Source organism: Gopherus flavomarginatus, chromosome 16 (assembly GCF_025201925.1).
Source record: "Gopherus flavomarginatus isolate rGopFla2 chromosome 16, rGopFla2.mat.asm, whole genome shotgun sequence".
Classification (NCBI taxonomy): domain Eukaryota; kingdom Metazoa; phylum Chordata; order Testudines; family Testudinidae; genus Gopherus; species Gopherus flavomarginatus.
The window spans coordinates 26,294,745-26,306,646 of NC_066632.1; the positions used below are offsets into that span (position 1 = coordinate 26,294,745).

Consider the following 11,902-nt stretch of genomic DNA (forward strand, 5'->3'; position numbering starts at 1 on the left):
GTCCCATTGGCACCTGTGCCAGGCCAGGTGCCCCTCGGCAGGGCTGGCGCTCACCTGGCTGAACAGCCAGAGTAGGTGTGGAGCACTGCCAGGCCCTTGGCTGCCCTAGAGCACTTCCTCCCAGCCCAGTGCCCCCAGGTCGCTCTCAGTGACCTGCCCTGCACCCCCCACCCCATGGGCATTATTAACCCTTTATGGCCCGGGGGGGGGGCTCACCCTGATGCTGCTTGTCCCATGGCCCCTTTCCCCCCCACCAGCCCCTCATCCATGATAGCCTCATCTGCAGGCGCCAGGGGGGTCCTTACATGGTGGGGGTGGGATTGCAGTGGAAGCCCCCCACTGTCTTTTGCCCTGCCCTGGGGGCCCGGGCTGGGGTTGTCTCCCTGGCACTCAGCTGGGGCTGCCAGCCCAGGGCTCCGATTCACAGCTGGTGCTTTGGGGGACGTGGACGTCCATCCCCCTCCCCAAGACCCACCAGGCTCGTCTCACCCAGGGGCCCTTGGTCCCCAATGACCCAGGCCAACTCCTGTCTGCTCCGGCCCCCTGGGGATCCTGCCTGTCTCTCCAGCATGCTCCCTCCTCCCCAGAGGTGGCTGCATTTCGGTGGGACCAGGCGTATAGGGTTCTTTGCAGTGAAAGGGGGGCATATTATGGGATGCACAAATCCCTTGGTTCCATGCAGCTCCCAGGTGCTGTTCCTATCACTTGAGTCACCCAGGGAGGTGGATGCAGCTCCCCAGCCCCACACACCAGCCAGCCTTGGCGGAGGCTGGAAGCCATGTCCAACAGGCGGCAGGAGCTCCGTAGCTCGGCTCCCTCAGCATGTCTGAGACTCTGCGGAGGAGGAATCGCGGCTGCTCCACAATCTCCTTGCGCACTAACAACTGGCCGTGCTACTGCTGGGGCCTTGCCTCAATTATTCAGCATCCGCCCAGACATTAAAAAGCTCTTAACTGACTCTAATGGAGCCCTGGCTGCTGCCGAGCCATTAGCGGCTGGGAGAGGGGCTGGATTGGGCCTGAGTTTCAGCTAGCGCTGCGCACTGAGGAAACTGAGGCTCGGGGTGTCTTGGGGCAGGAAATAGGTGGGAGGCTCATCATCCAAATCGGGGAGAGTGGCGGGGAGGTCAGATCACAGAAGTGTAGGGCCAGGCAGGTCCCCAAGAGGTTCTAGTCCATCCCCCTAGGTCACCGTGACCTGGCTAGCAGCCAAAGGCCCCTGAGCAGCCTCCATGGGGTTAAGGTGTCCCAGGAGTGTGGCTGGAGGGGTGGAAATTGAGGTTAGGCCTGGAAGAGGCAGCAGGCTGCAGCAGAGGGGGCTGGGGCTCAGGACTCCTGGGTTCTCTGGTGAGGGGGGGCGTGTGTGATTGTGGGGTGTCACAGTAAGGCCAGGGCCAGGCCTGTCCGTCCGTCCGTCTGTGCGGCGGCTCCCGGCTGGAAGAGGCAGCAGGCTGCAGCAGAGGAGGCTGGGGCTCAGGACTCCTGGGTTCTCTGGTGAAGGGGGGCGCGTGTGATTGTGGGGTGTCCCAGTAAGGCCAGGGAAGGGCCTGTCCGTCCGTCTGTGCGGCGGCTCCCGGCTGGAAGAGGCAGCAGGCTGCAGCAGAGAGGAGGCTGGGGCTCAGGACTCCTGGGTTCTCTGGTGACGGGGGGGCGTGTGATTGTGGGGTGTCACAGTAAGGCCAGGGAAGGGCCTGTCTGTCCGTCTGTGCAGCGGCTCCCGGCTGGAAGAGGCAGCAGGCTGCAGCAGAGAGGAGGCTGGGGCTCAGGACTCCTGGGTTCTCTGGTGACGGGGGGCGCGTGTGATTGTGGGGTGTCACAGTAAGGCCAGGCCTGTCCGTCCGTCCGTCCGTCTGTGCGGCGGCTCCCGGCTGGCCGGGGGTGCGTCTGTGACAGGCCGGGCCGGGTACCGCAGCAGGGGCTCGTGCCTGTTGACTGATGGGTGACGTCCAAGCGCCCAGCGGGGTGGGCGGGGGCTCGGGGCAGGTCCCCGGGGGGCCGGGCGGGAAGCGCCCGCTGACGGCTGCCGCCCTGGGGTTGGCAGGGGGATGCTGAGCCTGCCATGGCAACGGGAGCGAGGCTGATGGGATTGGGTGCCCCATTGCTATGGCGATGTCGCCAGGGCACAGCCCCTGTTGCCATGTGGGTGGGGTGTGCGCTGCCATGGCAACAAGGTGCCCCATGTTGCGGCCTGTCCGCTGAGCTGGTGCCAGGGGTGGGGGTGGCCCCATTCCCTGGTAGCCAAGGAGTGGGTGCAGCACAGGCCATGGTCGCACCCTTCACCAAGATGGCGCCGCCCATTCAGCCGCCAGAGCGCGATGGCGGCGCCCACAGGCAGGGTCACGCAGTTTGAACCGGAAGCAATCGCTCTCTTCCGCTCAGGCCCCCGGAAGTTACCGAATTCTTCCGGAAGTGCGCAGCCTCTGCGGATGGCGGCTCCTGGCTGACGGCCGCCACTGGAGCAGACGGAGCCGCCGCACCGGGGAATGGTGAGGCCGCGGGGCTGCCGCGTCCCGGTGAGAGGGCGCCTGGCCGGCGGGGTGATTGCGCATGCGCGGCCTGCAGCGGGGAGTCAGACTCAATGTCCGAGCGCGCATGCGCCTGATCAATGTCAGGGAGAGGATGGGGTTGCTATGGAGACCCCCCCGGGAGAGACCCCTCCGCCCAGACCCAGCCAGGACGCCTGGGTCCACCCCGAGCTGCGCTGCTGACTCCTTGCGCGATCGGGGTGGGGGGGCGAGCGACTCGTCTCATCGTGCCTCAGTTTCCCTACCCGTGGCTGCCCGGGCGGCGGCTGGGACTGGGGGGAGGGGTTTGTCCCGGGGGGGGGTCTCCATAGCAGCCCAGCCTGGCGCTGCAGAGCCGGCCGGTGCTGGGGGTCTCTGCGGGCTCCGTGGGGGCGGCTGGCGAATCCACTCCCACCTGCCCGGCGTCCGCAGCGGCCCCGGGGCAGCGTGTGAGCCCTTGACTGGCCCTGTCTGTGCCCCTGGGGCGCCCCTTCCCCCTTGGGGGTCCCACCCCTCAGGGCCGGGGTCTCCTCGCGGGGCTCAGGTCAGGCGCCCGCCCTGCTGGAGGTGCCGCGTTCTCATTCAGAGGAGCCCTGAGCGTCCTGGCCCCGCTCGTCTGGGAGTTACTTCTGCTTTGCCAGCCACGTCTCCTGCAGTTCCACTGGGTCTGGGCGCCTCTGTCGCTTCCTGGCCTGGATCGCGAGATCTTCCGGGCAGGGTCCGTGTGCCCAGGGCCCAGTCCGGCGGGGCCCTGATTGGAGTCTTTGGGTGCTGCCCCAGTGCAGACGATAAATCGCTGTGCAGTGTTGCTGTGAGCTGTTAGCCAGCACTGCGTTCCTCTGCAGAGTGGGCTGCATTTGAGTGGAATGTCACGTGATCTCTCTATCAGATCCACGCTGTGGGGGTCTCCCTCTCTGGAGCTGTGGGGAGCTTTGCATTCTGGGATCTCTGGTCTCTAGGGCGTTCTGCCACATAACGTAAGGTTTGCCCACAGCCAGCTGCTCCCTGGCATTGGGCAGGCTGGCGCAAGGGAGCGCAGGTTCTCTGCGGCCGAGCGCAGTGTGATGCCTGGCGTCTGATTCCTTTGATGTGGAGGGGTGAGGCTCTGTCCCCGTGCAGACGTGCTGGACTCCGGACTGATGGCGTCAGGCACGGCGAGCCGCTCTGAAGACGAGGAGTCGCTGGCGGGACAGAAGAGGAGTGCGTCACAGGTCTTGGGCACCATCCCCAAGCGGCGGAGCTCCTCCAGGTACCCAGGAAGGGCCCAGGGCCGTGAGGAGGGGGTGCAGGGACCCCCTCTGGCGGTAAGGATGGATTAGTCCAGGGCAGTCCCAGAGAGGGGGGTGGGAAGGTGGGACTTGGGGCTCCCTGATGTCCTGTGATGAACCAGGTGCTGCTAACTCAACACCATTCCTGTAAAGCAGCATCAGGCCTGGAGCCCAGGGGAACGCCTTGGCTGCAGTGATGGTTGGACTTGGAGCCAGCAGAGGGCGCCCCAGACCCAGCATGCAGCTGTTTGGGGAGTGGGGAGCTGGCTCCAGGGGTGCAGTGGGGCTGGCACTGGCAGGTGGGTGGAGGGACCTGACCTGGGGCCTGCATTTGTCCCACTAGGTTCATCAAACGAAAGAAGTTTGATGATGAGCTGGTAGAGAGCAGCCTCGCCAAGTCGTCCAGCCGGGCCAAGGGGCCCAGTGGGGTGGAGCCAGGCCGCTGCTCAGGCAGCGAGCCCTCCTCCAGCGAGAAGAAGAAGGTGAGTGGGGAAGGAGGATGGGCAGCACCCTGCAGGGCCTGGTGCCCTGTCCGATCTGGAGCAGGGCCCTAGTCCCTCTTCTCTAACAGTGCCTAAGGCTGGGTGTGTCGGGGAGGAGACACTATGCTGTGGGGAGGGGGGTTCTTCCTGACCTCTGGCTGGAGATCAGCCCTGAAGCATGGAGAGCTTGGGTGGCTTTATCCCTGAGAGGTGGGGGGAACAGAGAGAGCCGTCGGCCAGTAGATCCTGCAGCTCCCTGGGGGGAAGAACACACACACTGGCTCAGCAGAGACACCTCCCCCTGGCAGGATTTGAAGGGGCACAGGGTGGGAGGCTCCTGCATCCAGCTTGGGACAGAACTTGGGAGCCACAGAGCCCCTCAGCGACCATGCCAAAGGGACACCATCACCATGGCAGTCAGCAGCCTTTCCTGCCATGCCGTGACTTGCCGGGCAGAGCCTCTGGTAGCTCCTGTTCTCCCCTGTGGGGCCTGGTTCCTCTGCTGGTGGGTGGTGGAGCCAGACCCAATCAGTTTCATTCGCTGCCTGCAGCCAGTTCACTTCCTGGCTCCGGCCCCGCTGTCTGGGCTTTGGACGGGTAAGCGTGAAGCATCGTCGGCGCTTAAACGCCTGCATTCTCTGGACATGTCCTGCTCAGGAGCCGGGGCCACGTGCTGCCCGCTGGATGAGGGCTGGCTGGGTTGGGTGAGGGGGTGTGATGTGCAGCCCCCATCCGCCCATCATGGCCTGCAGCAGTGGACCTCACTGGCCAGATACAAGGTCGCTTTGAGCTCCATTCCCGGCTCGTGCAGGTCTCCAAATCCGTCTCTGCACCCGTCACCCCGAGCCTGGTCCCAAACCCCAGCCTCCCCAAGCGGATGAAGAAAAGCAAACAGCCCCTGCAGGTAACGAAGGACTTGGGCCGCTGGAAGCCTGCGGATGACCTGCTGCTCATCAATGCTGTGCTGCAGGTAATGCTGCCATCCTGCTAAGCAGGGCCCGGCCAGGCTGGCGTGCATGGGAAAGGTCCCAGCAGGGAGTGGGAGGTCAGCAGAGTTCCTGGTGTGGGGCCCGTGGTGCTGGGGGGCTGTTCTGTCAAGATCTGGCCACCTGCCCAGCACCTTGTACCAAGACCTGGAGTGCTAGGCCCGGTGTCCTAAACCTCAGCCCTGGCTGGTTCCCAGACCCCTCAGCTCAGTCCTTGCTCTGGTGCCTGAGGCTGGGAAGCGTTGCCCGTGGTGGCTGTTTCAGTGACAATGGCCGTCAGAGGCACTCTGGCTGCGCTATGGGTCGGGGGACACAGCCCTGAGTCTGGCCTCTCTTCGGGCCCCTGCAGACCAACGACCTGACCTCGGTCCACCTGGGCGTGAAGTTCAGCTGCCGCTTCACTCTGCGGGAGATCCAGGAGAGGTGGTACGCGCTGCTCTACGACCCGGTCATCTCCAAGTGAGTGCCAGGCCACTGGGCCGGGGAGCTGGGCTCTGCCGGGCCGGCCACCCATGGGGCAGGCCCTGCTGCTGCAGGCACGGCTGGTCACTCACCTAGAGGGGTGGCTGGGGAGTGGTATGAGGAGTCCCCCATCCCCCTGTGATGATGCTGTCTGTGGGAGCAAGCTGAGGTCACTCAATCAGGGTGAACTGCAAACAGAACGAGGCAGACAAACCCCAGACGCTGGTGGATCTGCCAATCCTTAGATTTACCAAACCAGCACAAAACAGCTTCTGTGGTATCTTGCTGGTTACTCAGAAGTCCAATCAATGCCCAGCCTCAGGCCTCCATCCAGACACGTGTCAAATAGGATGATGATTCCTGAAAATCCTATCTCATCGTATAAAAGAAAAGGTTCTTCCAATCCCAAAGGATCAGCCACACACCCAGGTCCAATTATAACTTAGATCCTACCCAAAATACACGCTACAGCCAATTCTTGTTAACTAAACTGAAATTTATTAAAAAAGAAAAGAGAGAGAGAGAGTTGGTTAAAAGATCAGTCTACAGACAGACTTGAATTCAATTCCTGAGGTTCAGGTACGTAGCAGAGATGAGCTTGTAGTTGCCAAAAGTCCTTTCAGAAATAGTCCAGAGGTTACAGTCCAATGTCCATATTCAGGGTGACTCCAGTCAGTGACTGGGGATCTCAGTCCTTGTGGCTTAAGGTTTCCCCCTCTTGAAACCCAGAGCAGATCTGAGATGAAGCAGGATCCTGTCCCAGGGTTTTTATACATTTCCAGCAGCCTCTTGGCCTGAGAAAACAATCGGCTTAACTCTCCTTCTCCCAAACATCCTGGCAATTTGCCCAGGGGAATTTACCCATTAACAGTTCAGATCCAGGTTACCAAAACCTTCAAAGAGACACGGAGACAATGATACGATTTCACTCTAGTATCTTCCTAAATGTTAATATTCCCTTTTTGATCTTGGAATCAGAGCTATAGCAGTAGACAAGGCTTGTTTGGTTACATCTCATGCCCTGAGCAAACACCTCCCCTTCTACCTCTAACAATGCTGGCTGCATTTCAAAGCTCTGCTCACTTCCTTACCTTCCTAGCTTTTGGCCTTGGGTCAGGTGGGTCTTTGAGTTAATTAACTCTGGCCCTGTCCTGTATCAATGAGCTATTATATCGCACTCATAATGTCACAGCCCCCCGCTGCGGCTCTGGGGAGCAGTGAATCTGAGCGGAAGAGCCCCTCCCTTTGCTTGGCATCAGAGACATGAAATCTGAGTCGGTAGCTGACGATGTCCCATCCCCTCCCCAGGCTGGCCTGTCAGGCCATGCGACAGCTGCACCCCGAAGCCATCACAGCCATCCAGAGCAAGGTGCTGTTCAGCAAAGCCGAGGAGCAGCTGCTGAGCAAGGTGGGATCGGTAAGGCTCAGCCCTCCCCCTACGCGCAGGGCGCGGTGACACCCGGGCGCTGGGCCAGCTGGGATCAGAACAGCCTGGGCAGCCGGTACCCGCTCAGCCCTCCCCCTGCGCTCAGGGCGCGGTGACACCCGGACGCTGAGTCTAGTGGGATTGGAACAGCCTGGGCAGCTGGTACCCGCTGGGCCTTCCCCCTGCACTCAGGGCACAGTGACACCCAGACGCTGGGCCAAGTGGGATCAGAACAGCCCGGGCAGCCGGTACCCGCTCAGCCCTCCCCCTGCGCGCAGGGCGCAGTGACACCTGGACGCTGGGCCAAGTGGGATCGGAACAGCCCGGGCAGCCGGTACCCGCTCAGCCCTCCCCGTGTGCTCAGGGCACGATGACACCTGGACGCTGGGCCAAGTGGGATCGGAACAGCCCGGGCAGCCGGTACCCACTCAGCCCTCCCCCTGCGCGCAGGGCACAGTGACACCCAGATGCTGGGCCAAGTGGGATCGGAACAGCCCGGGCAGCCGGTACCTGCTCGGCCCTCCCCCTGTGCGCAGGGCGCAGTGACACCTGGACACTGGGCCAAGTGGGATCGGAACAGCCTGGGCAGCTGGTGCCCGCTCGGCCCTCCCCCTGTGCGCAGGGCGCAGTGACACCTGGACACTGGGCCAGTTGAGATCGGAACAGCCCCCCGGTACCCCTCAGCCCTCCCTGTGCGCGCAGGGCGCAGTGCCACTCGGACTCATGCTCCTGGCAAAAGGGAATTAACAAGGGACCCCGGAGTCCCCTCCCTGCCAGCTGGGGGCGAGAGTCTGGACCTGGGAGGCACTCGGCTCCCTCTGCCCCGGGGAGGAAGGGTCGTCTCTGCAGAGCATCCTGCCGGGTGTCCTTTGCCGAAGCGCCCTGCAGCCAAACGGTTCCAGTGCCCCCCAGGGAGCCCCATCGTGTGGGAGCTGCACTGGCCTGGCCTGGATGGTTCCTGGCTCCTCATCCACAGCACAGACACCCTGATTGCCCAGCGCTCGCGCCCCAGCTCTGGGTGCTGCCCGCACAGAAATCCCAAGGGGTCGATGCCATAGGAAAGCGTTGAGAGAGTCACCAGGCCATGCTCCGGCCCCATGGCCCTGCCCAGCGGAGCCTCCCGGGCCGAGCCCTGGCATGTTCCCGGGCCTTGGCCTCGAACCCCCAGGCTCCCCCTGCTGGCTTGGGGTCCAGCCGTGTCCCGGAGCCGGGGGCTAGTGGTGGTTTACGGAAGCTGCAGTGCCCCGTCTCCCACAGACCAGCCAGCCCACGCTGGACACCTTCCAGGGCCTGCTGCACAAGCACCCCGAGACGTTCTACCCAGCGCGCACGGCCAAGGCCCTGCAGGTCTACTGGCAGCTCATGAAGCAGTACTACCTCCTGGACGACCAGACAGGTACGGCCTGGCCCGACCGCCAGCCCCCCGCTTCCTGCGGCTGCCCCGCCTGGCCCCAGAGCAGGGGGTTGGGGCTGGGGCTGCGACTGTGCTAACCCTTCCTCCGCCCTCTGCTTCCATTCAGTGCAGCCGCTCCCCAAGGGGGACCAGGTGCTGAACTTCTCCGATGCGGAGGACATGATCGATGACAGCAAGCTGAAGTGAGTGTCTGCGAGGGGGCTTGCTGGGGGCTCCTTCCCGCCAGGGCCAGACCCCCTGGGCAGCCTGTTGCCACCCAGTCTGACCCGCACCAGCTGCTGCCTGGTGCTTCCTGGCCCCTGGAACCCAGCTCCGGCTGGCTGCAGCTTGGCCCGCTGCCTGGGGCCGAGCAGGCCCAGCTGCCCCTGGCGTCCTGCGGGGCAGACATGGCAGCAGGTGGCCGCAGAGGGCCCGTGCTGGGGCTGGGTCCAGGGGCTGGCGTGTTGGGGATCTGGCGTGTGCGGCATCCCGTGGGTGTGGGTACGAGGGCAGTTACCTGACCCCTCCCTTGTCCCTTCCCCGCAGGGACGTGAGGGATGATGTGCTAGAGCATGGTGAGTCTGGCGGGGCCTTCGCTCCGCTCCCTGCCCCGGGGCGCTGGGTAGGGGAGCCGAGGGGCTTCTGGGAGGGTGGGGGGATACCCCGACCCCTGGCAGGTTTGGTTAGGGCTGTGCCTCAGACCCGTTACCACAGCCCCATCCGGCCCTTCTGCCCTGACACTGGGTCAGTGCCCCCTGGAGGGGACAGGCCCCAGCCCCATTCCCCTCCCAAGCCAGCCAGTCCCCTGCCCTGGGGCCGGATCAGAGCCAGTGCCCCCTGGAGGGGATGGGCCCCTGCCCCATTCCCCGCCCCCCGCGAGCCAGCCAGTCCCCTGCCCTGGGGCTGGATCAGAGCCGGTGCTCCCTACAGGGGAAAGGCCCCATTCCTCGCCCCCCGAGCCAGCCAAATCCCTGCCCTCAGGCCAGGTGGGAGCCAGCGCCCCCTGGAGGGGAGAGGCTGCATATCACCTCCCTGAGCCAGCGCTTTCTCCCCATGGCCCCGTCACCCTCGTAGGGCCTGTGCCAGGTGCCTGGGCTGGCCCAAGCTGCCCCCTGCACTTCCCTCCTTGCAGAACTGACCGTGGCCGACAGGCGCCAGAAGCGGGAGATCCGACAGCTGGAGCAGGAGCTCCACAAGTGGCAGGTGCTGGTGGACAGCATCACGGGTGAGCCGTGGAGGGGCTTTGCTGGCCGGGGGGGGGGCGGGATCAGGGGGCTGAGCCATTGCTGAGCTCAGGGTGTGGGACAAAGTCCCAGTGTCCCCTAGGGCCATGAGCTGTCATCTAGGCTGCAGGGTTCCCTGGGACTCCTGATGCTGGGGAGGGGGTGTGAGGGGTCTCTCCAGTCAGGGCCCATGGGGGGAGGTGGGGGTGGTTCTCCGTGGGACCCAGGAGGGGAGACGGGGGGGTTCTCAGTGTGACCTGGGGAGGGGGAGGGGAAGGTGGTTCTCGGTGTGACCTGGGCGGGGGTGAGTGTCTGATCTCTCCCCTCCCTCGCCCAGGAATGAGCTCCCCGGACTTTGACAACCAGACGCTGGCTGTGCTGCGGGGGAGGATGGTGCGTTACCTCATGCGCTCCCGGGAGGTGAGTCGTGGTCGCCCAGCTCGGCTGGGGCAGGGGGTTCCTGGCTAGACGCCCCGAGATGCAGGCTCCAAGCCTGCTCCTGCACACGGGGGGGGGGAGGGGGGAGAGCTGCGCTTGTGCTTAGAGCCACCCTGGGGGAGCACGCGAGGGGTGGGGGGCACCTTGCTAACAGCCCCCCCACTTGCCCTCCCCGCAGATCACACTAGGCAGAGCCACGAAGGACAATCAGATCGATGTGGACTTGGCGCTGGAGGGGCCCGCCTGGAAAATCTCCCGCAAGCAAGGTACAGAGGTGGGGCGGGGCCGACATGCCTATTGGGGGTGGGGCCGACACCTCTGTCCATGGAGGGGCGGGGCTGACAGCTCTGTCCATGGAGGGGTGGGGCCGACATGCCCATCGGGGGCGGGGCCGACAGCTCTGTCCATGGAGGGGCGGGGCCGACATGCCCATCGGGGGCAGGACTGATAGCTCTGTCCCTGGAGGGGCGGGGCTGACAGCTCTGTCCATGGAGGGGCGGGGCTGACATGCCCATCGGGGGCGGGGCCGACAGCTCTGTCCCTGGAGGGGCGGGGCTGACATGCCCATCGGGGGCGGGGCCGACAGCTCTGTCCCTGGAGGGGCGGGGCTGACATGCCCATCGGGGGCGGGGCTGATAGCTCTGTCCATGGAGGGGCGGGACCGACATGCCCATCGGGGGCGGGGCCGACAGCTCTGTCCCTGGAGGGGCGGGGCCGACATGCCCATCGGGGGCGGGGCTGTTGAACGCCAGAGGCGGGGCTAAGCCCCCGGTGCCGCAGGCTGTGGGGCTCTGCCCGAAGGAGCCATGGGGTGTGATACAGGCAACACCCTGCCTGGTAGCTGGGCTGTGCCCTCCTCACCGCCCCCCGCTGCGCCTTGCAGGCGTCATCAAGCTGAAGAACAATGGGGATTTCTTCATCGCCAACGAGGGCCGGCGCCCCATCTACGTGGACGGGCGCCCCGTGCTGGGCGCCACCAAGTGGAAGCTCAACAACAACTCGGTGGTGGAGGTGAGTGCCCGGCCCGCTGCGTGAGGGGAGGGGATTGGCCTTCCTGCCGCTAGCCATGGGGGGACAGACCCTGCTGCTCCCCTGGGTCCGACGCCCCCTGACTGGGTGCCCCAGGGAGCCCCTGGTGGTGGAGGTGAGCGCCCAGCCCGCTGCCTGAGGGGAGGGGATTGGCCTTCCTGCCGCTAGCCGTGGGGGGACAGACCCTGCTGCTCCCCTGGGTCGGACGCCCCCGGACTGGGTGCCCCATGGAGCTCCCCCGAGCTCAGCTGGGCCGTGCCCAGGCCCTGCCCGCGCTGACCTCCCTGTCCCTTGCAGATCGCCAGCCTGCGCTTCGTCTTTCTCATCAACCAGGACCTGATCGCCCTCATCAAGGCCGAAGCTGCCAAGATCCCCCAGCAGTGAGGGGCCCTGCTACCATCCGGTGTCTGCTGGCGTCACCCGCTGCAGGCTTCCCTGGGGCTGCCCCCTCCCCTCTGGCGGGGGGCAGGGCCTGGGGCCGACCTGCACAATGTTCCCTTCCAAATAAACGTGTCCAACCTGCTGCTGGTGTCCGGGGGCTGCTGGCATCAGGGAGTGGCTGGCAGCGAGTCCAGCCCTTTGCCCCAGCACAGAGAGAGGGCACCAGGCTCTGTCCTGCTGCAGTGAGTTCCCCTGGTTAACAGGGCAGCCTCCGCCCCCTCCGTGCCTGGGGCCCACCCTGCCTTGCCAAA

The 11,902-nt window shown here is 64.8% G+C and overlaps 2 protein-coding genes across 3 annotated transcripts in view; one reads left to right on the forward strand and one right to left on the reverse strand.

The window, feature by feature from the left end:
• Positions 1-11,902, reverse strand: part of BLOC1S1 (biogenesis of lysosomal organelles complex 1 subunit 1) — an 82,171-nt gene that overhangs the window by 44,080 nt on the left and 26,189 nt on the right. The window lies entirely within an intron of this gene.
• MCRS1 (microspherule protein 1) lies at positions 2,393-11,733 on the forward strand. Its single transcript, XM_050924720.1, has 14 exons — positions 2,393-2,485; positions 3,498-3,752; positions 4,115-4,253; positions 5,065-5,223; positions 5,589-5,698; positions 7,010-7,118; positions 8,385-8,523; positions 8,648-8,723; positions 9,067-9,095; positions 9,653-9,745; positions 10,081-10,163; positions 10,360-10,447; positions 11,065-11,192; positions 11,508-11,733. Exons 2-14 carry the CDS (start codon positions 3,643-3,645, stop codon positions 11,592-11,594), a joined length of 1,350 nt encoding a protein of 449 aa, XP_050780677.1. The 5' UTR covers positions 2,393-2,485; positions 3,498-3,642; the 3' UTR covers positions 11,595-11,733.

What these genes read in the sequence shown, in the direction of transcription:
- MCRS1 (XM_050924720.1), top strand. Translation starts at nt 3,643, where the DNA reads ATGGCGTCAGGCACGGCGAGCCGCTCTGAAGACGAGGAGTCGCTGGCG. An exon ending in ACCTCATGCGCTCCCGGGAG is followed by an intron (nt 10,164 to 10,359) that starts GTGAGTCGTGGT and finishes CCCTCCCCGCAG; the next exon opens with ATCACACTAGGCAGAGCCAC. An exon ending in GAAAATCTCCCGCAAGCAAG is followed by an intron (nt 10,448 to 11,064) that starts GTACAGAGGTGG and finishes TGCGCCTTGCAG; the next exon opens with GCGTCATCAAGCTGAAGAAC.